General features: G+C 34.2%; 3 protein-coding genes across 3 annotated transcripts; 2 read left to right on the top strand and 1 right to left on the bottom strand.

The window, feature by feature from the left end:
* Nucleotides 1-14,264: 14,264 nt before the first annotated feature.
* Nucleotides 14,265-14,960, top strand: LOC111920626 (uncharacterized). The gene is made up of 2 exons (XM_023916201.1): nucleotides 14,265-14,709; nucleotides 14,809-14,960. The coding sequence occupies exons 1-2, from the start codon at nucleotides 14,265-14,267 to the stop codon at nucleotides 14,958-14,960; spliced, it is 597 nt and encodes a 198-aa protein (XP_023771969.1).
* Nucleotides 14,961-15,050: 90 nt separating this feature from the next.
* Nucleotides 15,051-16,488, top strand: LOC111920627 (uncharacterized). Its single transcript, XM_023916202.1, has 2 exons — nucleotides 15,051-15,786; nucleotides 16,058-16,488. Exons 1-2 carry the CDS (start codon nucleotides 15,051-15,053, stop codon nucleotides 16,486-16,488), a joined length of 1,167 nt encoding a protein of 388 aa, XP_023771970.1.
* Nucleotides 16,489-18,974: 2,486 nt separating this feature from the next.
* On the bottom strand, nucleotides 18,975-21,576 carry LOC111920621 (sorting nexin 2B). The gene is made up of 5 exons (XM_023916197.3): nucleotides 20,311-21,576; nucleotides 19,976-20,185; nucleotides 19,633-19,890; nucleotides 19,466-19,552; nucleotides 18,975-19,334 (listed from the first exon to the last, which is right to left on the bottom strand). The coding sequence occupies exons 1-5, from the start codon at nucleotides 21,385-21,387 to the stop codon at nucleotides 19,254-19,256; spliced, it is 1,713 nt and encodes a 570-aa protein (XP_023771965.1). The 5' UTR covers nucleotides 21,388-21,576; the 3' UTR covers nucleotides 18,975-19,253.
* Between the last annotated feature and the right edge of the window lie 6,191 nt (nucleotides 21,577-27,767).

Below are 27,767 nucleotides of genomic sequence, written 5' to 3'. Positions count from 1 at the left end.
TAATATAAGGAATAATAATATTGTTATTTGATTAATATAAGTCATAAATTAATTAGTATTAATTTGGTGACTTAAAGAGATTAATTAAATAAGAGGGTATAAGCTGTCAATTGTTTGATAGTTACACTTTATACTGTAAATCCTTAAGGGATAAAGGATGGACGGATTCTAGGGCTTAGGATAGCTCAAAAATCGTCCAAGGCTTATCTAAGGTAAGGATTTGGATTGCTTTAAGGAAAGATTATCCAGCTAGGGTTTCAAGGTGAAACCCTAGGAGTTTACAAGTATAAATAGATCCCTAGGGCAAGGGAAATTGACACATCTGCTAAAGCAAAGAACCCCTGGCCGATTTCTAATCCCTCTCCTCTCTCTAAAATCATCCTCTTTGCTAGTTGGTGTTTGTAAGCCATTAGAGGAGTGACAATTGTAACTCTAGAGCTCCAAGACAACAAGATCAAACAAGAGATTCAAAGGTAAACTTCTAGATCTGATTTTGTATTGTTGTTATACCTAATTAGTCATTAGAAGTCTTGGATTCAAAGCATGTTTAATTAGAAAACCTAGATCCAAGCATTAGGGTTTTGCATGCGCACATAGGAAAGTTCTTATGGCTAAAACTCATCAGTGGTATCAGAGCCTAGATTGGTTTCTATTAAAGTGTTGCTTGTTTGTTTGAATCTTGTTTGCAAAATTCGTTTTTTTGTCTCTGTGTCATGAACTCGACGAGTCCCATGGTGGACTCGACGAGTTGGCCTGACTCGACGAGTCCAGTTGGGAACTCGACGAGTTCGAGCATCAGGAAGGGCCAGATTCGGAATTTTTTCATATTTATCTTATGGAAACTTGTCTTTATCATATTAGATCAACCTTAATCCGATTTTCTGATATATATGACTATAATCTTGATCTAATTAAAGATATTTATCAACTAATAAAATATTTAATTTCCTTATGAGATAATTAATTAATTATTTTGATTAAATTGATAATTATCTTGCAAGAAATCTTTAAATAAATCAAATATGGATAATTATGGAATTAATTGTTAATAAAGATTATTTGTTATTTGATCCTCCATGTTTTAAATGTTTAAAACTTTTCCTCAAGTTTTGAAATTTATGCTTTGTGATTAAAAGTTTTAATTTAGACAATATAAATTTCAAACCCTAGATTTTTAAAAGTTTAAAATACAACCCTATACTAATATAATATTACAAGATTAATATATATATATATATATATATATATATATATATATATATATATATATATATATATATATATGTATGTATGTATGTATGTATAACTAAAATGCTAGTCTTACCGTTAGTAGGCCTCATTCACGAAGCCGATCTATAAGATGGGTATAAGGTTGCGGCCTATAAAATGGCGCTTAATGGGTGTACACTCAGACCCACCGCTTGCTTGATCGGTGGAGGGTCGTTAGCCGAACGGGTATGATAGGGCAACCTCATCCCCTCATTAAAAGTATAATATGAAATACAAAGTAACTACATGTTTTTAAAATTTCCCAATCTTAGTTACTTTAGGAAAAGTGAATTGATGCGATCCCATGAAATTACACTTTGCATCCTTGCTAAGAAGTTAGTGGAGCGTGTGTGGTTTACCGGCACACTAATTGGTTCTAAGCAAAGGTGGCAAAGGGTGATTCATTGTTTATCATAGTTCGATGGAGCGTGTGTGGTTTACCGGCACATCGAATAGGTGATCGTTACAATGAAGGCACCATGTGAATTTTCATGGTCATTCACACCCGCTTTGTGATCCTCGGTATCCCAGTCACAAACAAGAGGGGCATATCGAGATTTAAACATGCCATTGAATAGTTTCAATGAATCTCATCCGAACCTAGGAATTCTCAATACATTTAGGACTTAAAGTTATGTTTTTATGGTGGAGAATTAGTGAATCGTCATTCACTTACCTTCATATTATTTGCATGTTGGATTACGGCATCCCTTTTCCAATATGTAAATTTTGTTGTTGGATCCTAGCCCTAATTTTTCTTATTGGGTGATAATTAGGGATTCATATTCTAATCTATCTTTGTCCTTTCTATTTGTAGATGTCTAACGCAAACAACGTTGCTACTAGTTCTTTCACATTGATGAGCCTTTGTCAAAAGGTCACTTTCGATGGGACGAACTTTAGCGAATGGATAAGATACATCCGCACCATTGCTCGCTATGAGGATAAGGAGTATGTCATCGATGAGAAGCTCGAGAAAATTAACCCTGAAATCGCTACTCCGGCTGAAATGACCGCTTTTGAAACTCATGAGCGCGATGCAACGAAGGTACATTGCATCATGATAGCCACCATGAACTCCGAATTCCAAAAGTCCTATGAGGACATGTACCCGTACGAGATGCATCGAGACTTATTGGAGAGATACCACCAAAACGCGAGACAAGAGCGTTATGAGATTTTCACTAACATGATTTCCGCTAAGATGGGTCATGGAGAGTCTCTTACCGTGCACCTGCAAAAGATGCAAAGGTATGTCGACCGTCTTCGCAAGTTGAATGTTGACTTTGGGGAAGACTTGGCGATCGACATGGTGCTTCACTCTTTGCCTCCAAGCTATAATCAATTTAGGATGACCTACCATATGAACAAAGAAGAGGTCACCCTAAGCAAACTCCAAGGTCTCTTGAGGGTCGCTGAGAGCAACTTCAAGGACAAGTCTGCTGCACCAACTCCCAATCCACCCGCTGCTCCTGTCTTGGCTATTGGACAAGGAAAGGGAAAGAAGAGGAAGGCTTCGTCTAAGAACTATCGCAAGGTTAAAGCCCGAGATAGTGCCTCTTCTAGTGGGACCAAAGTTGATCCTGCTAAACCCTGCCCTAACCCAAAGGAGGCAGAGTGCCACCACTACCACAAGATAGGACATTGGAAGAGAAGCTGCCCAGAGTACCTGCAAGCCATCAAGGAAGGAAAGATCAAGCCATCTTTCGCAGGTATATACATAATTAAATCTAACGATTCATCTCATGCTATTTCTTGGGTTCTTGATACTGGTTGTGGTTACCACATTTGTTCTAATGTGTAGGGACTAAGAAGAAATAGGGATGTGGAGGCTGGAAGAATAAATCTAATCATGGGGAACAGAAGATCGTCGCCTGTGACCAAGATTGGAGTGTATTCTTTAGTGCTTAGGAATGGTTTAAGTTTCGATTTGAACAATTGTTGCTATTCGCCAGAAATGGCTAGAAACATCATTTCATTTCATGGTTTGTTTAGACAAGGTTTTAGATTTTCTTTTAATAATGAGAATGGTTCTATTTTAGCTTATCTAAATGGTGTTTTTTATTTTGAAGTTATACCATGTAATGGAATATATGAAACTGTTATGATTGTTGATAACTTAGGAAATGATGTTTTGAACATAGATTCTTCCAATAGTATGGATAAAGCATCCTTGTGGCATTGTCGTCTTGGACATGTCAACAAGAAACGCATAGCCCAACTCCAAAAGGATGGAGTGTTGGAGTCATTCGACCTTAGGGAAGATGACACATGCGAATCTTGTTTACTTGGAAAGATGACTAAGTCACCCTTCACAAGTACTTGTGAAAGGGGTGAGGGTCATTGGACCTAATACATACCGATGTATGTGGACCGTTTAGATCAACCATGAAGGATGGGAACCGCTTCTACGTGACTTTTACCGATGACTATAGTAGATATGGGTATATCTATTTAATCAAGAAAAAGTCAGAAACTTTTGAAAAGTTCAAAGAGTTCAAGAATGAAGTGGAGAATCAATTGGGCAGGAAAATCAAGATGCTTCGATCCGATCGAGGAGGAGAGTACCTAAGTCTTGAATTCCACGATTATCTCAAGGAGTGTGGAATAGTTTCACAATTGACGCCACCTAGGACACCACAATTGAATGGTGTGGCAGAAAGGCATAATTGAACCTTGTTGGACATGGTTCGCTCTATGATGAGTCGTGCTTCACTACCTATCTCTTTTTGGGGGTATGCCTTAGAGACTGCCGCCCATATCCTTAACCGAGTCCATACTAAGAAGGTTGTCAAAACACCTCACGAGATGTGGAGAGGGAAAGCTCCCTCGTTAGCACATATCAAGGTTTGGGGTTGCGAGGCTTTCGTAAGACGAGATACTCACGACAAGCTCGAACCTCGTAGTAAGCGATGTATTTTCATCGGCTACCCGCAGAAATCCTTTGGATATCTCTTCTATAGACCGAAGGACAATGTTGTCTTTATTGCGAGAAGAGGGGTTTTCCGAGAGCGAGAACTCATAAGCCAAGGAGACAGTGGGAGGCAAATCGAGCTTGAAGAGATTCAAGAGTCGATAGATGAAGGAACCTCTACCGTTGGCACTCAACCCGAGGAGGAAACTCCGGTTGAACCAATTGACGAGTCCTTACCTCTTAGACGTTTCGAAAGAGTTAGAGTTCAACCCCAGTTTTATGGTTTTCATATTACTACCGAAGGGGACACGTATATTAGTGATGGTACACTAATAAACCTTGATGAACCTAATAGCTATAAGGAAGCCATGGCAGGCCCGAAGTCTGCGAAATGGAAAGAGGCAATGGATAGCGAGATCCAATCCATGTATGATAACCAAGTTTGGAATTTGGTTGATAATGTGCCCGGACGTAAGACCGTTGGGTGCAAATGGATCTTCAAGAAGAAGACCGACGTGGATGGAAACGTACACACATATAAAGCACGATTGATGGCGAAGGGCTTTACTCAAACTCCCGGAGTTGACTATGATGAGACCTTCTCACCAGTTGCGAAGATAAAATCTATTAGAGTGATGCTAGCGATTGCCGCATTTCATGATTATGAGATTTGGCAAATGGATGTCAAGACCGCTTTCCTTAATGGGAAGTTGGCTGAGGATGTTTACATGGCTCATCCAGAGGGGTTTGTGGATCCGAAGCATCCGAATAGAGTGTGTAAGCTTGAGAAGTCCATTTATGGACTTAAGCAAGCGTCTCGCAGATGGAATCTTTGCTTCGATGAGAAAGTCAACGAGTTTGGATTTGTACGAAGCGAAGATGAATCGTGTGTATATGTCAAAGCCAGTGGGAGTATAGTAAGCTTGCTCGTTCTATATGTCGATGACATATTACTCATTGGAAACGACATCCCGACTCTGCAGGAAGTTAAGTCCTGGCTCGGGAAGTGCTTCGCTATGAAGGACCTCGGAGAGGCTTCTTACATTTTGGGAATAAGGATAGTGAGAGAAAGAAGTAAGAGACTAATAGGACTTAGTCAGAACACTTACTTAGAGAAGGTACTAAAACTTTTTAGTATGGAAAACTCGAAAAAAGGAGAATTACCGATACAAACTAATGCCAAGTTGAGTAAGACTCAAAGTCCGAGTACCGAAGCTGAAATGGCAGAAATGAGCCGAGTACCATATGCTTCCGCAGTTGGCTCAATCATGTACGCTATGACTTGTACTCGCCCTGATGTAGCCTTTGCTTTGAGCATGGTTAGCAGATATCAAGGAAATCCTGGCAGAGCCCATTGGATTGCGGTGAAGAATATACTTAAGTACCTTCAGAGGACGAAGGAATGGTTCTTAGTCCTCGGAGGGAGTGATGACTTGAAGGTGCGAGGGTATAGTGACGCCAGCTTTCAGACCGACAGGGACAACTACCGTTCGCAATCGGGCTGGGTCTTTACCCTAAATGGAGGAGCAGTGACTTGGAAAAGTTCCAAGCAGGAAACCGTAGCTGATTCAATGTGCGAATCAGAGTACATTGCAACGAGCGAAGCATCGAAGGAGGCAATATGGCTGAAGAACTTCATCGGTGATCTTGGAGTTGTATCTGCCATAAAGGAGCCCATGGAGATTTTCTGTGATAATGAAGGAGCGGTTGCCTTGACCAAGGAACCGAGGGATCATGGTAGATCTAGACATATCGACAGAAAATATCACTTTATTAGACATCGTGTAGAAGAAGGACAACTCGTAGTGAAGAGGATATCATTGGAAGATAACCCAGCAAATCCGCTTACGAAGGGACTGAGCAGGGTTAAGCACTTGCAGCATGCTAGGAGTATTAGGCTGAAGGATGATATTAGCATAGATTAGATAATAGTATAAGAAACGTGTAATAGATAAATGTAATTAACATTTGATGTTTAAATAAATGAGTTTTATTTATGAGTAATGTTACTGTCTTATGTTAATTGTTTAACTATTGTTTCATTTTGCATGTTTTGACTTCCAGAATAATTGAATTTATTAAGAATAATCGAATTATTCAAATTGTCCACAATCGTTCATATGTTGGAAGTATATATGGATGAAGATTGTCATGAATTGGTGCGTAGATTGTCTAAATGGTATTAGACATAGCAAAGGGTTGTTGCGACATTCATGAGTGCTTATGAACTGGTTTTGAGCATTGGAACAAACCCGTGCTTGCTGGAATCACCTTATGGAATATGATATATAAAAGGGTGATCGCAAGACGATAATATCATATAGTCTTAAAACCTAGATATATGGTTTGTTATTTGTTGATTGGTTGTACATTGATAATGCGAAAACGCATCAGTAACTCGATGTTATAAAACGCATTGTTGTGTATAGTTGATTAATGAATAAGTAAATGCATATAAGTCGAAGTTTATCTGTAACTTTTATCCTAAGAAGGTAAAAGCGATATCTCGGCCGCTCGATGATTTGATTTGACTTATGTGTCGGGCCCGGTCAGAACTGAATTGATGTGTTCGATTAAGTTCTATGTCAAATAAATCAGAGATCGAGAAACCTAAATGCTTGACTAATCATTCCATAGAAATTGTCAGCATGATATTTAACAGAGGACTGTACGATCTCTTATCTAAAGGACAAGATTGATTAGATCAGAGTTTGACAGCATCTTTGAGAGCTACGATTGCATATCGAATTGTACTTGTGTATATAGTTACTAGACTTATCCAAGTGGGAGACTGTTGGAATAGTGTCTAAGGCAGCAACTATATTAGGCAAGTATTTGACCCGATTGTGCATGGTCCTTGTGGGTTGCCTTCACCATAGCAACTTGATAGGATGATTTATTATGAGAGAATAGATATTATTATATTATGAGAATAATATAAGGAATAATAATATTGTTATTTGATTAATATAAGTCATAAATTAATTAGTATTAATTTGGTGACTTAAAGAGATTAATTAAATAAGAGGGTATAAACTGTCAATTGTTTGATAGTTACACTTTATACTGTAAATCCTTAAGGGATAAAGGATGGACGGATTCTAGGGCTTAGGATAGCTCAAAAATCGTCCAAGGCTTATCTAAGGTAAGGATTTGGATTGCTTTAAGGAAAGATTATCCAGCTAGGGTTTCAAGGTGAAACCCTAGGAGTTTACAAGTATAAATAGATCCCTAGGGCAAGGAAAATCGACACATCTGCTAAAGCAAAGAACCCCTGGCCGATTTCTAATCCCTCTCCTCTCTCTAAAATCATCCTCTTTGTTAGTTGGTGTTTGTAAGCCATTAGAGGAGTGACAATTGTGACTCTAGAGCTCCAAGACAACAAGATCAAACAAGAGATTCAAAGGTAAACTTCTAGATCTGATTTTGTATTGTTCTTATACCTAATTAGTCATTAGAAGTCTTGGATTCAAAGCATGTTTAATTAGAAAACCTAGATCCAAGCATTAGGGTTTTGCATGCGCACATAGGAAAGTTCTTATGGCTAAAACCCATCATATATATATATATATATATATATATATATATATATATATATATATATATATATATATATATATCAATTGGTGCTACATCAATCTTATAGGTTAGGATGTCTTTCTTTTGCTTTCTTAATGTTATCCAAGTTTTGGTTCCCCTTCAAAATAGTTTAATTGCAAGGAATATAATGGGATTTGAATTCAATTCATTTGATAACCACTTAAACGGTGGTTCATAATCTTTTATAAATTACAATTTATATATTCAGATTGATATTTAATGTATTTTATTTATTTTTATTAACACTCATTAAGTAGTTCACGGGAATGAGGCATGACTGTGTTATTAAGGAAAGCTAAGAGCATATCTAACCATCAAAGTTAGATGGAAATATGAAATTTGCTAATTGCTCAAGCATTGGGTCATATCATTTCGATGTTGTAGATCTTGAGGTGTTTCTCTGTATCTTACATACATTGTTTCTTTTCAAATTTCTTTGTTTTTATGGTAGAAGATTCTTTTAGTAAGATGTACTTTTGGATTTAAATGATCTTGTTTTCAATATCTATACTGTTTTTATGGTAAACGTTATTGTTTGAAAAGAAATCATGAATGATCTTTTTATGAACTATCATTTACCGTTTGTATAAGTTTTTGCATATGTTTATTTTCATTTGTATTGCAAACCAAAGGCTTAAAGGGAAAAAGCTTTGATTTTTGTGATCGAAGATTTTGAATTCCTTTTCATCAGATAATGTTAAAATGATGAAGAAACTATCATTCAAATCGTTATATTAGGTAATATTTTAATGTTTAAACCTTTTAGTAAAGGGTAAATTGCACATTTTATTAATAGTGTCAAAATTGAAAAAGAATCATAAAATAATGAAAATATAATATCTTTTTTTTCTAATTGAAACAAAAAAAAAACAATGTTAAAATTGCAAAAATAATACAAAAGTTAGTAACTATATATCATTTACCCTAATAAAAACGATAGATCTTGAAAGTTATCGAACTTCTAATCTATACTAGCATGAAATAAGGTTTACATCAATATGTAAGGGTTACTTGAGACTAATGAATGTTAATGCTACTAGATATTTAGATTAACTATATATATATATATATATATATATATATATATATATATATATATATATATATATATATATATATATAGTTAATCTAAATATCTAGTAGCATTAACATTCATTAGTCTCAAGTAACCCTTACATATTGATGTAAGGTATATATATATATATATATATATATATATATATATATATATATATATGTTTAGGTTATTCTGTTTTTAACAACTATTGTGTGCCAGAATGTACAGATCTGGACCACCAGATAAAATAGAATCAAGGTCATGATCTGAGGGTCTATGATATTATAATAGGATAACATGTACCATATAATCACACAAATTTCAGCATAAAGGCATTTTAGTCAATTAACATATATTAAAAAAAGGATATATTCGGATTTTTAGGGATAATTAATTCCTTTATTTTTAAAAATCTGAATATTTTAAATTAGTTCAAATTAAAAAATCCAATTTTATTCTATCAGAATGATAGAATGTCAACTGTAAACTAGTAAATATAGTTTTCGATTTTATTTTGTCAGAATGACAGAATGTCAATCATAAACTAGTAAATACATTCTGAAAGAATACACAAAATTGATTCTTGAACTAATATTATACCAAATAGTTACATTGTATGATTGTGATTTATTGAATAATAACAACATTCTGAAAGAATAACAAGTGTAATTCTTAAAAAATAACAACATTCTTAAACAAATGAGTGTGATCATTCTTTAATTCATTCTTCAAGCCTTTCCCATCAGGTCTTCAAGTCATTTCTATCACAAATTCATTGCCAAATATTTTGTAATGATACACTTGTAACAACTGCACATTAAACATATAACTAATTAACTACAATTATATCAGAACACAACAATAATATTCTTACAGAATAAACTATTCTTGCAGAATGGTTTTGAATATTCTTAAAGAATTTGTATTATCAAGAATATACCCAACGAACAAAACATTTGAAATATAAATGCAGGAAAAGATCATGTTAACACAAATATGTATTTTGAATGAATAACTACAAAGATGTATTTCATATCAGATGTGCATACACATATATGATTGACATAAAAACTCATTCTCGCCTTCTAGTATAATCTGCTTCTGAGACAATCTCCTAGGCCTTTAAACTGGAAAATGAAGAGGGGGTATCAAGGTCATAAATTTGAACTTAGTAGCAGCTTACAATATAATGAAATAAACAAAAATATTATAAAAAGGTAAACAAGGTCTCAGGAAGAGAGCATATCAAACAAGATGCATACCATTCTTCTAACCATCAATGGTTAATAAGTTTTATCCTCTTCATTTTCTTTGCAAGCAGGTACTTCTCCCCCATCAAATTGAAAATTAACAATTTACACTTCCAACCATAACAGTATAGAACAGGACATATAAATTACATAAACAGGTAACAAGGAGGAACTAAGAACATTTATCCTGCTAAAACCTCAATAACCTTGCACAATAGGCATGCCAATATAAATATGCAAATGTTGGAGGACCATTCATAGTCTAATTGTTCGCAAATTGAAGGGGATAATTACCGAGGTTGGATCCACAGGTACTCCAACGTCAAAGTTATGATCAACCCATAGGTCTGTTTGCTTCAACATCATAAACATAAGGGAAAGTCTATTTGCTTTAACATCAAAGCTATAATCAGGATAGATGTTTGCTTCAACATCGTAAACAAAGATTGAATCATCAATACTTCCAGCTACAAGTTCTCTACCATCAAAGAATGGTGTCTAGAATTTTTGAAAAAATTAAAAATTTACAAAAAGCCAACTCGGAAAACTTAATCAAAGATCAATAAAGTTCATGTGAACTTACCAGCATCTCCTCGTTAACAGGTGATTCAAAAACAGATTGAGTAACCCCAAGTTTCTTGATTTTTCGCACAAATAAGAAAGGGGAAGGGTTTGCTCATTGATTGATATGAAATTTCTAGTCAAGCAGCCCTTGTTGCCCTCGTTTCATCCTCCAAACACCGAGAGGCAGCAATTTCTCTTCCCGATGAAAGACAAGAGGCGACGGCCTTTTGTGTTGCTCGCCCCTCCTCGCGAATTCGGCCACTTGACCGTTGATCGACCTTGCGGTCGTTCTCAACCGTGGTCCTCCTTCTCGATCAGACAAGGATCGAAGTCCTTTTCCCCCAATGATTCTGCCTCGTGCTTTCCTTCGTGTATCTTTCATCGCCTCATTGTGTGCCTTTTCCCTTTTCCCTGATCAAACAAAAAACGGGTTGGGGGAAATAAGCCACAATCGATTGCAGTGGGGTTGGACATTAGTCGGCGATGGGAAAGGACGATGGGAGTATGTTGGGCTAGGTTTAGAAGATAGGGATGACGAATAAAGGGATATCTCAGTGATTTTGTAGTGTTTATTAATAGAATTTCCATATTTAAAGGTTATTAATGATTTTAATTATTTACCATATTTATCATAAATAAGATTACTAGTATACCATTTTATGATTTATTATTGATTTTATTTTTTCTTAATTCTGATTGGTTGTTTGAGGCACACAATACTTGTTGGAAACATTTATATATATATATATATATATATATATATATATATATATATATATATAGGGTGAGGTTCAATAGAGAACCATAATTAACCAAGGAACCAATCTTTTTTTCAACTTTTAGAACTTATTTTTTATCAAAAAAAAAACTAAAAATCCAGAAATTCATAACTTTTTATCATTTTTCCAATGATATAAAATTCGATTTTTTTTTTTTACGTCAAATTCACAATGTGAATCTTCAAAAATTCAAAACGTGAATCCGGATTCACACGGTGAATCCGAAAAATATTTTTCACATTCACAATGTTAATATATGAATTTAGATATTTTTAGATTTTTTTCCGATAAAGAATAAGCTCTAGAAATTGAAAAAAAGATCTGGTTCCTTGTGTATATATATATATATATATATATATATATATATATATATATATATATATATATATATATATATATATATTTATTTGTACACAACTTTTAACGACACACAAATTTATTTATAAATAAACAATTTTATTCTTACTTTTATATTAAAACTAGGTTATAACCCGTAGAAATCACAGTCGGTATATTTAAAATTTTTATATAGATAAAAAAAATGTAAAAAAAACTCAAGATATTGTTGATTGTAAGTAATTATGAATTAATTTGTTAAGCAAAATAAACACAATAATGTTATTAGGATATGATTTTGTTTTTTCAAATTTTGAATTGAATTTGATTTGTTATAAAAAAACGAAAATAATAAAAATCATAGAAAAATACTATATGTTAAAAAAATATTCTAAAAAGCTGATGCATGTAATTTTTAGATTTTATTTATTAAAAGAGATAGATTTACCCCAACCTTTCTCTACCATGTTTTCCTCAATCGTGCACTTTACTTCTCCCATTATACAAATATGTTTATACATTTCATATATAATTTTTTTTTGCCAAACCCCAAATTTACCATTTCCTTTAATTTTTCCACGTGCTGTCGTGTATGCATATTTCTGCCTACCACAAAGTACATACAAATTGATAATAACTTAAAAATTAAAGACTTAGCTATATATGAACAAACTTTTTCCAAATAAATGTTATAAAAACAACTGTCCAATCAAATAAGCATCCACATAATAATAATAATAATAATAATAATAATAATAATAATAATAATAATAATAATAATAATAAACCTACTATGACGGGTTTAAAATAGATTTCGAGTAAAACAACCATCCAAATCAAAAATAAAAAATATTATGTCTCACTTAAAAAATGACTATCTAAATCAAATATATCTAATTGATAGACGTTTAAATCAAATAAATTGTTTCCATTATCCATCTTGTTGCGTCTTTGTGTTGATTACACCAACTCAAATCTTCAAGGATCCCGTGTCGTGGATGTTATTTATTTTTTTATCTTTTCTAATTTTGGAAGTTTTCCTTTTGGTCGTTGAATCACAGGCTCAAAAACGGCATCGGACTGGTTCACAAGGTTAGTAATGACCGAAAGTGCATGTTCTTTCTTGTTTAAGGGCCATTTTGGTATGTTGAGGGTAATTCACTAAGCAACTCATTGAGTCTACCAGCGTCTTCATCATGCAAATCGTTTTGTAAATTTAACGATGATGTGTCAATCCTCCATTGTGGATGGATTAAATCCAACGAAAAAATAGCCCCTTGCCAATATTTTATCTTGTAAGCACATGGAAGAACCATAGTTGTCATATAGTGACTGGTGCAAGGAGTCATACCAACTAAAATATCAAATAATTAATAAATGTTAGTAAATACTAAACGTTAATAAACAATAATAAAGATAAATATTACCATCTTTTGCTAAACCATATTAGGTATATATCTCCTTTAGAACAAAAAAAAAATTCTCGAACACTCTTCAATAAATCATCACACGCATAGCTGGTGGTAAGGAGGGGCAACCAGGGCAGGGCCTGTGCCCAAATATTTTCTTAATCCACAAACATAGACAGTAGGTCGGCAGCAAAGGTTTAAGCGACTATTCATCAATTAGCAATTATTATTGATTAATTGATTATTATTAGCGGCTTAGTTCTTATCGCATGTGACTATCAATTCATTGCGGCAGAAAAGAAGGAAAAACATTGAAGATTGATTGTTCATAACTTCATCAGGTAATTGTTTAATTGATTATTCACTTATTCAGATTAATAGTACTATTTTATAATTGAATGATGATTGATGAGCAATTAAACTTGAATCATTAGAGAATAATTGAACTTGAATCATAATCAAAATTCACTAATTCAATTAAGATTGAATGTCTTTCATGTGATTATTGATTGAATTTTGAAATTAAGTTGAAATCAAAAATTTGATTATATGATTGAATGTTGAAATTGTGATTATTATGTTATTATCTAAAATCTCATATTGTTATTTGATTGAAATTTATCAGATGCTAAAATCAAATTATCAGATTATGTTTTTTGTATTTAATCAAATTATCAGATTATGTTTTTTGTATTTAGTTGAATATTGAAAGTTGAAAGTAATGAACTTGTAGTGATGAAGTCTAAACAACCATCCGGTAGTCAAAAACGTAAAAAGAGAAAACTAGAAGAAGAAAAAGAGAAAGGCTGACGTCGGTGCTCTAGATAAGTTTATTCATAGACAATCTGTTGGAGAGCCTATTGAAGAGCCTGTTGAAGAGGTTGTTGAGGAGCCTAGGTTGTTGAGGAGCCTGTTGAAGAGCATGTTGAACACCAAGAAAATGTAGAAGTAGAAGTAGAAGAGGTAGAAGAGCAAGAGCCTATTAAAGAGCTTGTTGATATATGTGATCCAAGAAGGTGGGAAAAACTTAATTATGAAGAGCTTGAACTTTTGGTTGAGAAAGGTCCTAAAAGTGATACTAGTATTATGTATGGTCCCTACGATAAATCTGGTAGACGATTTTCTGCAGCTTTATATACAAGAACTTTATCAAATTTGGAGAAGTGTGATAGAGAATGGCTAGTATATTCGAAAGAGCTCGATAAGGTATTTTGTTTTTTTTGTAAAGTGTTTAGAAAAGGGATTTCTAAAGGTAAATTAGGTGACGAAGGTTATTCGGATTGGCACCATGTTACTAGTAAAGTTAAAGAATACGAAATTTCCTTGGATCATCTCACCAATAGGAATAAGTGGTTTGATATGCGTAAAAGATTGAACTTGAATGAAACAATTGATAAAGTGCAATACGAGCAATTCAAGAAAGAAAGAGATTACTGGAAACAAGTCCTTTTGCGAATCATTGCAGTAGTGAAGTTTCTTGCTAAGCATAATTTAGCATTCATTGGATCAAATGAAAAGTTGTATAAAAAAGGTAACTATAGGTTGTATATTTTTTTCCGATTCCAACAAATACCTTTTTGTTAATTATTAATATTGATTCCACTTCTTATTTGTTAAATATATTTAACAGGTAATGGAAATTTTTTGGGTGTCATTGAAATGTTAGAAGAGTTTGACCCAGTTATCAAAGAGCATGTGCGACGGATCACAAATGAAGAGCTTCATGTGCATTATCTTGGGCACACAATCCAAAACGAACTAATACTTTTGATAGCTCAATAAATTAAAAAAGAACTTATCAAGACGATAAAGGAAACAAAGTACTACTCAATCATACTTGATTGTACTTCCGATTCAAGTCACCAAGAACAGATGACTATAATAGTTAGGTATTTAAAGTTATCATATAATTTTGTTATTGTCGAGGAGTCATTTTTAGGTTTTTTGAATGTTGATGATACCTCTGGAAAAGGACTATTTGATATTACACTTGAGGAGTTAAAGTCTTTTGGTCTTGAAATTGATGATATGCGTGGTCAAGGCTATGATAATGGAGCAAACATGAAAGGAATACACCAAGGAGTGCAAAAGAGATTTTTAGATATAAATCCTAGAGCATTTTACACTCCTTGTGGTTGCCATTCTCTTAATCTAACATTATGTGATATGGCTAACAAGTGTGTTAAAGGAAAGAACTTTTTTGGATTCATCCAACGCATTTATACCATCTTTGCAAATTCTACTAAGAGGTGGGAAATCCTAAAAGATAATGTAAAAGCTTGGAGTCTTAAGTCATTGTGTCAAACTCGGTGGGAAAGCCGAGTTGAGAGTGTAAAGGCTATTAAAATGCAACTTGTTGACGTACGAGAAGCTTTACTTCAAGTTGGAGAAAAAGATGATGATGCTGCAATTGCAAGTGAAGCAACTTCACTAGCAGAAAAAGAACTTGGTGACTTTGAATTTTTGGTATCAACTGTTATTTGGCATGAAGTGCTAAACCATGTGAATATTGTGAGTAAAAAGTTACAGTCAAAGGATATGCATCTTGATGATGCTATAATAGAAATAAACAAATTGATTGGGTACTCCAAGGATTATAGAGAAACTGGTTTTTTTAAAAACGATTGATAAAGCTAAGGACATTGCTATTGAAATGGGTATTGATCCAATATTTCCACAAAAGCGTCTGATTGAAAGGAAAAAAAAGGTTTGATGAAAGTTCAAGTAGAGAAGAAGTTTCATTTACACCTGAAGAGAATTTCAAAGTTAATTATTTCTTATACATTGTTGATCAGGCTATTTCTTCTCTTGAGATAAGATTTGAACAATTCAAAGAGTATGACAAAGTATTTGGTTTTTTATTTCCGCATAATTTGAAGGGACAGAAGATAAAGATCTTAAGTTGTCTTGTCATCGTCTTGAAAAAGCACTCGAGTTTGAAGAAAGATCGGATATTGATGCTGAGGAACTTTATACGGAGTTGAAATTATTTGAGACATTGGAAACCAATGAATTTAGCAACCCTATAGATGTTTTGAAGTTTTTGAAAGAACTTGATTATTTCCCAAATGCAAGCATTGCATATAGAATATTGTTAAGTATTCCAATAACGGTGACATATGCAGAAATGCGTTTTTCTAAGTTGAAGTTATTGAAGTCTTACTTACACTCCATAATATCCCAAGAAAGACTTAGTGGTTTGGCGATGATATCTATCGAGAACGAAATCTTAGAGAGTATAGACTACGAAGAGTTGTTCAACCAATTTGCTATCAAGAACGCTAGGAGAGCTTCACGGATTGTCAGTTAACTGTTACGATATGTAATTATTCATTAAAATACTATGATTTTGCTATGTTTATTGCTATACAGTTTGTCGTCGTTTTAAAATAAAATATTAGTTTATGTAATTTTAATTCGTTACACTTTAAGGCCTAAGGGCCTTTTTTTCTGGCTCGTCCTGAACATTTGAATTCTCGGGACCGGCCCTGATCACACGAGTAAAATTTCGAAGTTGTTAAATAATTTTTTCACTCGGTGGCACCGAACTAGTTGATTCCATTGAACTCATCTTACATAATCACAAACAAATTCAGAAATCTATAAAAAAATAATTAGTGACAAATTAGAAAAGGTAGCTCAATGAAATTAACTAACAACGTAAACATTAGTATGAAAAGTTAATAGATAAAACTATTCATTAACATTGAATTTTAGTGTTACAGAAAGTAAGGCATCAAGACAAATAGTCGGGTATTTGATGAAATTAATAGAAAAAGTAAAGATATAGCTTTCATTGTTGTTTTTGGATGAATAAGGTATAAGGTATTTGCTATTATAAATATATGAGCATGATGCATAATCATAGAAGCAACGACGGTGGTGAAAACAATTGATTTTTTTCAATCGCAAACAACAAATTGTTGGTTTGATCTTCTTCAATCGCAAATCACAAAATAGAATTGAACATATAATTATAATAACAGCGACGAGAGTGGTGTAGACAAGAATTGAATATAAAAATCACAATATCATAATTGAATATAAAATCATATATCAAAGAAACGTAATATAAAATCACAAACTAGTAATAGTGGAGCGAGCCGCCGATGGAGGTGGAGCAATTGACAACGTCAGTGGATCAGGCGGCGATGGGGTGAAGCAAAACGGAGACGAAAGGTAGCAATGATCATGGCGGGAAGCGAATACTCGTTTCCTTGTTTCAGTGTTTGAATATTTGAAAGGGTTTTAGATGAGTGGGATAGATTGTAAAGTTTGTTAAAATAGAGGAAAAAGTAAAATTGTCGTTTTACAAAAAATTGTCGTGAAAATAACAATTTTAAAATATTTTGTTAGATTGAACTTTTAGCATATTAATAAATTTTTATTTTTATTTTTATAGATAATAAATAAAATAATCAAAAGATATTCTCACTGGAATTTTTAAAAATAAAAAATATGTAAGGTTAAATGAAATACTCTTATTTATAGAATAAATAGAAATTATACTTTATAGTGTCAATAAAAAAATTCATAATAAAAATAGCCTGAACAAAATGTTAAAATAAACGTCATGTTTCAACTAATAACTTAAATATCATTAATTAAAAAAGTCCTTTTGATTTATACGTAGAATGTATAATGGCTAAAGAGAGAATTTCAAATCAATATTTATTTTGAACCATATGAAAATTTTATGGTCTTTTATAAAAGAGATTTTACTCTAATAAATGAGGTTTTTTGTTATATGTGGCACTTCCATTTAATTTTCTAAATGTCATTTTTTAGTTATTTTGAAATAATTTTTTTCTACATGTCATTTTATGAATTTTTCTATTTTATTAAATTCAACATAATATTTTAATGTACTAATTAAAATAAATGTAGTAATAATAAATGACTATGAATTTCATTAATAAACTTAAATTTTAATTTCAAAATATTTTCAAATTAAAGCTAAGTAGTTTCTTTTGTTTATTTATTTAAATTATTTGTTTAAATTTAAAAGATAAAAAAACATTTCAATTATAAAAATTCATTATTTTTCTTATTTTCTTATAAATTCAAAGTTTTCAAATATTTTGACTTTTATATTTATTTTTTATTTTTTTCTAATTAACATATGTATTACATGGATCTCACAACTAATATATAAATATGGAGATGTAAAGATAAATATAGATATGTAGCTTTAGATATAAATTATCTCTTTTTATAAAGATCTTTTTCCATATGCAATAAAAGTAAAATACTATGTATAAAAAATTGAATTGTATTCAACCATCATAAAAATCATGGAGTGAAGGAACAACTCAACAAGTTGTGGGGCTATGTGTGGCTTTGTATGATATGCCCGATTTTCGAGCTGAATGGATGAATTTTGGGGCTCGTGTTTGAGTTGGAAGGCCAATTTATTTTGGTTATGCTTTGGATTACTGAAATAATAGATGAGGTTAATTTTCTAATGACTTTATAATTTAGACTTTTGGACACTAAAGACCATTTTCTTTTAAAAGGTAGAATCAGAGCGTTACATACGTGATATGACTTAAGATGAATCAATTAAGATGTACGTCTATCATTTGAATAGCATGATAAAATCTAAAGTCTTTTTTTGTCTAAATTTATCAAGAACAAAATGCATAGTATATTGTACATTGCACTAGAAATACAATCAATACAAGTTCAATTGCAATAGATGCAAAGTGTATAGTTTTTATCGATCAAAAAATCGAAAGTAATTCAAAAACCAAAGAGTTTTTATAAGCACACTTGATAAATTAATAACATAAAAACTAGAAAAATGCACAAAAGTTATTAAAGATGATCGCGTATTAAAAGTTACACATTTATTTGTTTGTCAACTCTATCCCTAGGGTTACTTTTAAAAACATGCATCCCAAAGGAGAGATTATTACAAAATAAAATCAATTTATAATTTTTGTAATTACTATCTATATGAATGTCATACATATGTTTCATTTGTCCCATGTTTCCAAAACCACCTTTAGTCACGTCTTTCATCATCCATCGTTATGTCCATGTAAAATGACCATTTTGCCCTTTGTCTGAACCTCAACCACCATGTTTAGCATATCCACTGCTCTCCTCTGCAGCTTTTCCCCACTCCTTCCCGATTTTCTCTGAATATGCTACCTGATATTTTCAACAACACCCAAATAAAATTAAAAATGATATTTCTATTATCAGGTAAATATTTAAATGTGTATAACTTCATTCAGCAAAACTAAAATCAAAGGAAAAAAGAAAAGAGTTATATATTCAACCTGATTAAGAACAAATCCCTTCAACATGTTTTTGAAATCAACCTTCCTTTCTTTATCCAGTCTTTCAATTTCTGTCCTGTTATTTTCCTGCATCAATAAATTGGATTATGGTCATTTGCAGGTTTAAATAAAGAAAATAAAAATATATAAAAATATAAAAGAAATACCTTAATCCGCTCATACTCTCTAGTAGCACAGCTTTTTGCATCCTCTGTGACTCTGATTGCTTCCCTTAACTCTCCCAATTTGAGTGCCTTTGACCTATCATTGCCAAAAGTTTTGGAAGATGTTTCTATTTTTTCTGCTTGTGAGTATAAAGAATCGAGTTCTGTTGTAAGAGTTTGAACAGTTAATAATGCGCTAGAACGATCTGAGAATGCAGTGTGGACTCCTAGGATTAATCCCATCTGATCATGCACTGTATCCTGAATAAAGATATTCAGATCAAGATTTTAGTTACAATGCAAAAAGTTGAAGAAAAGATGAGTTGGAAATGGAATAGTAGTTTACCAAATGCTTAACAGTTTGTGAATTCAATTCCCTCCATAGTCGGCTAGCTTTAATGGCAGAAGTAGCAAGATTCTTCATGTCAGTGGCTCTTTTTCTCTGAGTATCAAGAACTGCTTGCTGGTTTTCATATTTTGTCAGTTTAATAAATGAAAGACCAAAATCCCCCATTGTCTCTGCCATATCTTGTTGAGCTTTTACAAAAGATTCCGCCTGAATTTCACAGGTTGATATCAATGGTATCCATTAAACCAAGCTTCAAATTGGAGCTATATATTGCATTCAAACATAGAAAGAAACTGAAATGAAGAAAGGGCTATTGGTATTATCAGACATACCTGCTTGGAAGCATTCGAAAGTTGCTTCTCAAGATTTAGGAGTCTCTCTTTATTTTGGAGAAACTCAGTATCATCTTCGTTTACAGGTGGCTTTGATCCTCCCCAATCGTTGTTCACAGATTGGTTCATCTCCTTCACAATTCTTAGAAAATCCCACCTACTTTTTGCAGGCTGCACAACATCCTGAGGCTGAATCCTAACACTGCCACCACCTGAATTATCCCCAAGCAACTGTTTTGACAATTTTGTTGCTCCATCAAGCATTCTTGAGGTTACAGGAGCAGTCGGGAGCAAGGGAAGCTTCCCCTGAACCTGTAAGAACACTCTCAACTCATCACTTTGCCTAATCACAGGATGCTCAGCCAATCTCTGCAAGTATTTCTCCAATGCAAATCTTCTTTGTTCAACAAACTCGTGCTTTTGCATTACTTGACTCTCAACCACACTCTTATCTGGCCTTGGAGGTATAAAAAATCCTCGGTATGCCTCCATTAGTCGATCTGACAATGTCACCACGTCCTTGAACCGCCGCCGGACAGTAAACTGCGGTCCACCAAACTCTGGTATGTTCGTTTTCGTCGTAATTAGATAAGTGACATAAGTATTACTCCCCGGATAGATTGAATTGGATGATTCTACTTCTTTCTGTGGATTCGACACTGTTATTTTCAAATACGGTTGCGGTGGTGGCGTAGACACCGGTACCAAGCCTTCAGATTCTCCTCTAGGGTTTTCGGTAGATCGCGGTTCTTCACCGTCTGTATTTGGAGGCATGAAGTTCACATCCGCATATGTCAAAGGGTCAATGTGCGAATAATTGTCGGAATTAGGGTTTTCGGGCGGTGGAGGAGGTGGAGCTGTAGCTGGAGCTGGAGCTGCTGGTGAGAGTAAAGGATCGGTGTCGGCTGGAACGGCGAGGGGGTGGTAAGAGTCATCGGACATAGTGGTCATCGCACTTCTGTAATTGGAGAAGGATTTGGAGGTCAAAGAAGAATCGTCTAGATGAAAGAGAATTTCTTCTTCCGACTCTTCCTTCGATGAGTAGATACGATCTTGTTGATTTTCTGATCCCTTCATTCGATTGAGAGAGAAAGTACAAAAAATCAATTCATTATTTGAAAATGAAATGATTCAGGCTATGGAAGGCACTGGTACCAAACGGTGGTCGGAGAAACCGTGAACGACGGAGGAATGAGATTCCCACGACTTGAGATTTACAGTGCAAGTCACAAACACTGTTTTCGAATAAATTTTCCAGACAAAATAATAAACAAATAAAAAAGGTTTTTTTAAATACAAAAATTGAAGCAATATTTGCTTATTGAATTTATACATTACAACAAATTTTGGATGGGGTTTAAAACTTTTCAATAGAAGGTCCAAAATTGAGGTTTATTTTTTTTGGGTTTTTAGTTCATTCTGTTTTAATCCGTTGTTTGGAGCCGTTAGGGTCATCATGTGTCCTCCATGTGAGGGCATTTTGGTCTTTTTGTTTCTTTATTTTAAATAATATCAGATTTCTCTTTTATATACATACTCAAACGTAATTTTCTTCATATTCTTCATTTTGATTTACAGAGAAACAACAACAAAAGATCTTCTCCTTCTTCGTCTCTCATCTACTTCTATTGTTAGAAGCTTCAAAAATGGTGCTCTGCTTCTGTGAGAATGATGTTGTTGTGTGAACCTCTTGGACCTCACAAAACTCTAGTCGTAGTTTCTATGCATGCCCTAAAATGCTAAGCAAACTCATATTAGGTTATGTTATTTTGCTAATTATGCAATAACTCTTCTACATTTTTTGTATCCCTATAGGGATCTAGATGTGGGATTTTGGGGTGGGTCGATCCCCTTATGTGTCAAAGATCAACTGCTATCATACTAGGGCTAGAGCAATCAACAGGCATGAGGTTGAAGTGGGTCAGTTGAAGATGTACTTGCTTGCCTCGTGGATCTTGTTTCTGTTGTTTGTGCTGTTTTGGAATTAGGAATTAGATGTTAGGCTAGACATTTAAGATATAATAGATAATCTTAGCTAAAGATGTAGTAGTCATAATGACTATCTTGGTGATATAAGGAGCGCTTAAATCCGAACTCATATGAACAAGTTATGTTTCTTTGAAGTTTCACGATCATACCAACACGTCTATGGACGTCGTGAAAAGTAAATTTTAGATAGGTTGGTTATTAGCCTAAGCAATCTAAACAAATGTCGTAGTAAATGTAAAACCAAGAGCATGCATATAGATAACATCCAAATATGACTTCATATGAGGGAGTTATGATTTTTCGAAGTTTCTGCGCAGTTGTGTTAGCACAGAAATCGATATTAAAACCGATTGATTGTTAGACAAAACAATCTAAACAAGAGTTGAAGATCTTGTTAATAGGATTTCATCGATATAAAGACAGTTGAGAACATATGTCGTATGAAAGAGTTATGATTTTTATACGGACTTTAACAGTCTAAGTTTGTTAAAAATATAACTTTAAAAATAAAGTAAGAATTAGCCGATGGAGTCTAAATGAAAATTATATATCTCATCGATAGCTATGCGTGGATATAAAGAACGTAAAAAACGGAGCTCGTATGAAAAACTTACAAAATTTACAAAATCCACGTTTTGCGCCATGCGCACAAAGGCGCGACGCGCGTTTCTAGAAGGATTCCACGTCGAACGAGTGAAATCATGCAACGTGTCAGGAGGAGAGCGGTACACCTTCTCAAATTTTTTCCTATAAATACTCTTTCATGACCTCATTCGTCTCCATACCTTTCTCAACTTCTAAGCCCGGATTTTGAGGTATTTCTTTAGGAATTCAGATTATTTTAGTTGAGCGAAGCTCTGGGTATCTAGGATTGATTAGTAGAAGCTCTCGGGTCAGAGTTCTACCAATGCAATCTCCCGATTTTCGCTAAAATTTCTGTAAGTTAAGCTACACTTATTTTATTTCAAGTGTAACTTATATTTATGTTTATAATCGTTATTATGAACCTAGAAATAAGATTTATCAATGTGTGTGCATGCATTGTATATGTGTTGTTGTGGGGGATATTTTGGGGAAAACTCACTAAGCTTCGTGTTTACCTAGTTGTTTATATATGTTTTCATGTATCAATGGTGATTGCAGGAAGGAGAAGGAGTGATCGTACATATCATCATGTTGATTATATTTGTTTTACTCTGATGTTTGGAAAATACAATTTACTCTGACTAGTTTTGAAACAAATAGTTGTATGGAATTAATGGTTTTAAAATGAAAATTTTTATCAGTATTTTTGGGATGTTACATTTAGACAAGCATGGTTCGTTAACCTGTTTTCCCACTTTCGCGTGGTCCACAAGACATCTCAAATCATGGATCTATTGTAATCTCCTACGTTCACAATGACCATTATGTGAAAGTTGATTTACAAGAATCACACCCAACGTCTATAGTTTTTCCACTTTGGTGTGACAAAATATCAAAACGATCTGATGGATTAGAAATAATGTATAATGTTTGACTGAATGCATATATTCCACCGAATGCACCACATAATAATTGTAATATTCATATGGGTGATGTAACGCCCCAATTCTCAGGTATTGATTTTTGGTTATAAGATTTTCATGATTTCAAGGTCTACTCGACGAGTTGGTTGCCGTGACTCGTCAAGTAGCAGCGGGTTAGCCTGCGTATTTAAGTGACCTATTTGCCGAGTCCAAGAAGGGACTCGACGAGTAGGAGCTGGAGGATGAAACCCTAATTTCTGGGGTTTTGCACCCTATTTAAAGGATCATTGGCCTCCTCAGCCTCCCCTTACAGCCCCTTGATAATCCATAAACCCTAATTCGTGTGAGTGTGCTCCATTTGTGTATTTTTAAGCTTTGGAAGAGGATTTTTGGAGAGAAGAGCTTGGAGAGCAAGTGTCTAGAAGCAAGGAACGTGTGGAATCTGGACTCTACCTCAATTGGCATCCTTTGGAAGGTATCAAGTCGTTATCTTGACCTCATTTCATTCTAGATCTGTTTTGGGTGAATTTTAGGGCTTTTCTAGCATATTAGGAAGCTTTTCTTGTGTATGAGCTAAGATCTGAAGTTGCAACTTTAGATTTGACTCTCTCGGGCCTCTAAGTCCATAAAGCTTCCAACTTTTGCAAAGATGAGACTCTCCTTAGGTGCAAACCTCCGTAAGCTTGGATTTGTCATTTGAAGCCTTTAGAGCCTTGCATGCATGTAAAGTTTGCAACTTTACGTGATAAACATGCCTTGGGGAATTGGATCTGCAATATGGAACCTTATCATGGATTAAAAAGCATCTGAATGGATGAAGGACTAAAGGGACTCGGCGAGTTGCTTGGTCAAGTCGGCGAGTCCGATGAAGATTTTCGTGGGCTCGGCGAGTCAATAGAGTGAATCGGCAAGTCACCTAGGGTTTTCCCAACCTTTGGACACACATGAACTCGGTGAGTTGTAGGGAAACTCAACGGATTGGCCAAGGAGTTTACGGCCACAAACATTCGGAACTCAACGAGTCACTCAAATGACTCGGCGAGTTGACGAGTCATGCAAGGAACTCGGCGAGTGACTAGTTGTACTCGACGAGTTGAGGTCAACATGGACTGTTGACCTTGATAGTTGACTTTGACTTTGACCAAGGGTTAACTATGGGACTTCCGGGGCATTTTGGGAATTTATGAACATGGTTGTGTGGTGAATATAGGTGGTGGAGTTTGTGGCGATGATCTGAGAGTTTAAGCTTATCTTTCGAGTCGACAGTTGCGAGGTGAGTTACCTCACTTTAAGGGGTCTAAGGCACCAAGGTCGACCCATTGGATATGATATCCTAGCAGTTGGTAGTATGTTGAGTATGAGTTAGTGTTTCATGCTAGTTGCTATGCCAGTTAGGTAGATATGTAGGACTACATGTGTTATTATGTAATTATCTGTATGCGCATTAGTTGTGTTATATGTCGACATATTATGTAGGATGGGTTGAGGTGATACTGCTCCATGCGGTAACCAACAAACCCGAGAGCATTCCAGATATGAGCTAAGGGAGACTTGTACTGTGGGCTCGGTGGCAATCCAGATGTGAGCTGTGGGTCTGGAAGGCAATCTAGACTCATACTGTAGGCCCATTGGTAATCCAGTCGGTAAAGTTGTGGACCCAGTACATGATGTTATTAGTAGTGTTATGTGCAGTGTATCGGTATTTGTAACATCCCGAACTTTGTAGGTATATTTCGAATCCCTCCTCTTTCTATTAGTTGCCATTTGTAGTCCCTGGAATTGGTTGAGTTGGTCCATGAGAAGTATAAGGGCTAAAGTTGCAACTTTGAGTCAGGAATGAGTACGATGAGCGTACATAAGGGTACGCTGAGCATACTAGGCACGCCCTAATACGCTGGGCGTACTTACGTCAAGTGAAAACCATAATATTTAGGATTGGGGACTATATAAACACCCTTATAGCTCACTTCTTATGACTATCCTCAGCCTCCATATCCCATAAAGCGTTCCAAACCCTAGTTTTGTGTGTGGGTGTGAGTTAGTGTGCATTTTGAACCTTTGAAGGTGAAGTCATTGCACCAAGAAGTTGGAGAAGGAGAACAAGGCTATAGATCTGAAGTTGTGTTGTGCCCTAGAAGCTCCAAAAGGTAAATGCATCCAAAATATTATCTATTTCTATTTCTATTAGAAAGAAATCAAAAAATTTGGAAATTTGGATGACATTTTCTATATGGATTTTTTTAAACGACAAATATAACATACTCCTAAACTACCCATTTAAATGTACCTACGTCCACGATGAGACTTGAACCCTTAACTTCAAGAAGGGATGACAACACCGGATACCGTTGGACTAGAAATCTTTTGATTCTATATGGATATTGGACTATAATATTTTAAATTACAGCTAATAGAATTTCAATGTTTGAAAATAATTATTACACTCTAATTATTAGGTGGTCAAATAATTAACTCGTTATCTTCAAACCCTTAAAACTCAAGAAGTTGGAAAAGGAGAACAAGGCTATAGATCTGAAGTTGTGTTGTGCCCTAGAAGCTCCAGAAGGTAAATGCATCCAAAATATTATCTATTTCTATTTCTATTAGAAAAAAATCAAAAAATTTGGAAATTTGGATGACATTTTCCATATGGATTTTTTTTAAACGACAAATATAACATATTTCTAAACTACCATTTAAATGTACTTATGTCCACGACGGGACTTGGACCCTCAACTTCAAGAAGGGATGACAACACCGGATACCGTTAGACTAGAAATCTTTTGATTCTATATGGATATTGGACTATAATATTTTTAAATTACACTAATAAAATTTCAATGTTTGAAAATAATTATTACACTCTAATTATTAGGTGGTCAAATAATTAATTCATTGTTATCTTCAAACCCTTAAAACTCAAGACATCTACTCTAATTATTAGGTTGCTATTAAATTGTGTTATCTATAAATGTTGCTTGTTCCATGAAACAGAAAACATAAACACAATTGCGTTCAAATTTTATTATCGATCGATTATGTTGCTTTCTTATTATCTGTCTACCAACTGTATTTGTTATATTTTTATTTACTTATGCATTACTCTTGTTCCAACATACATAAAATGTAGTTTTCTTATGCCACCCGAAATGCAAAAACATAAATTTATTTATTTGTAACTTGTTTCACAAAAAGAAAAATAAATCTATCTATGAAAGTGTAAAAGTCAATAGACTAATAACTAATAAGGAAAGAAGGGTAGTAGATTAAGTAAAAAAGGAAATTAAAATATAAGTTTGAGTAGAAAAAACTGCAAGATTGATTCCTGTGGTATTTAAAAAACTTTAGATAATATCTAAAAAGTTTTCAACTTGCATGAAATGTCCAAATTTGAGAAATTCATGTGATTTTGATTCAAAAAAACTTGAAAAGACGGTTATGCCATTTTACTTTTTTTGTATTTTTTATAATTTTTCAAATACTATTTTAAGTTAAAAATATAAAAAATAATAATTATCCCCCAACCACACCTTTCTTTCTTTCTTTCTTTCTCTCTCTCTCTCTCTCTCTCTCTCTGTGTGTGTGTGTGTGTGTGTGTGTGTGAAGAACTTCCTATCTCGTCTCCATTAGCATCCTCCAAGTCTTGATTTTAAACTCCAACAAACTCACTAGAATTGTAGCACCTGGTTCCTGGTACGTAAAATTTATTTGAGTATTTTTCATTTTTAGCCTTGGACTCGGCGAGTTGTAGGTCCGACTCGCCGAGTAGAGACGGGACCCGGAACACGTTTAAGTTGGCGACTCGGCGAGTCCATATTCTGGACTCGGCAAGTCTCCGCTGTCTGATGAAACCCTAAATTTCAAGGGCTTGCACCCTATTTAAACCCTCTTATCCGCCCCCAAGCTCGCCCCCCTTCACCCTCAGAGCTCTAAACTTCGTTCAAGCCTTGTTCATTGTGA

This window comes from Lactuca sativa, chromosome 8, assembly GCF_002870075.4.
Source record: "Lactuca sativa cultivar Salinas chromosome 8, Lsat_Salinas_v11, whole genome shotgun sequence".
Classification (NCBI taxonomy): Eukaryota; Viridiplantae; Streptophyta; class Magnoliopsida; order Asterales; family Asteraceae; genus Lactuca; species Lactuca sativa.
The sequence above is the reverse complement of the archived record's forward strand: the minus strand, read 5'-3'. Positions and strand labels throughout refer to the sequence as shown.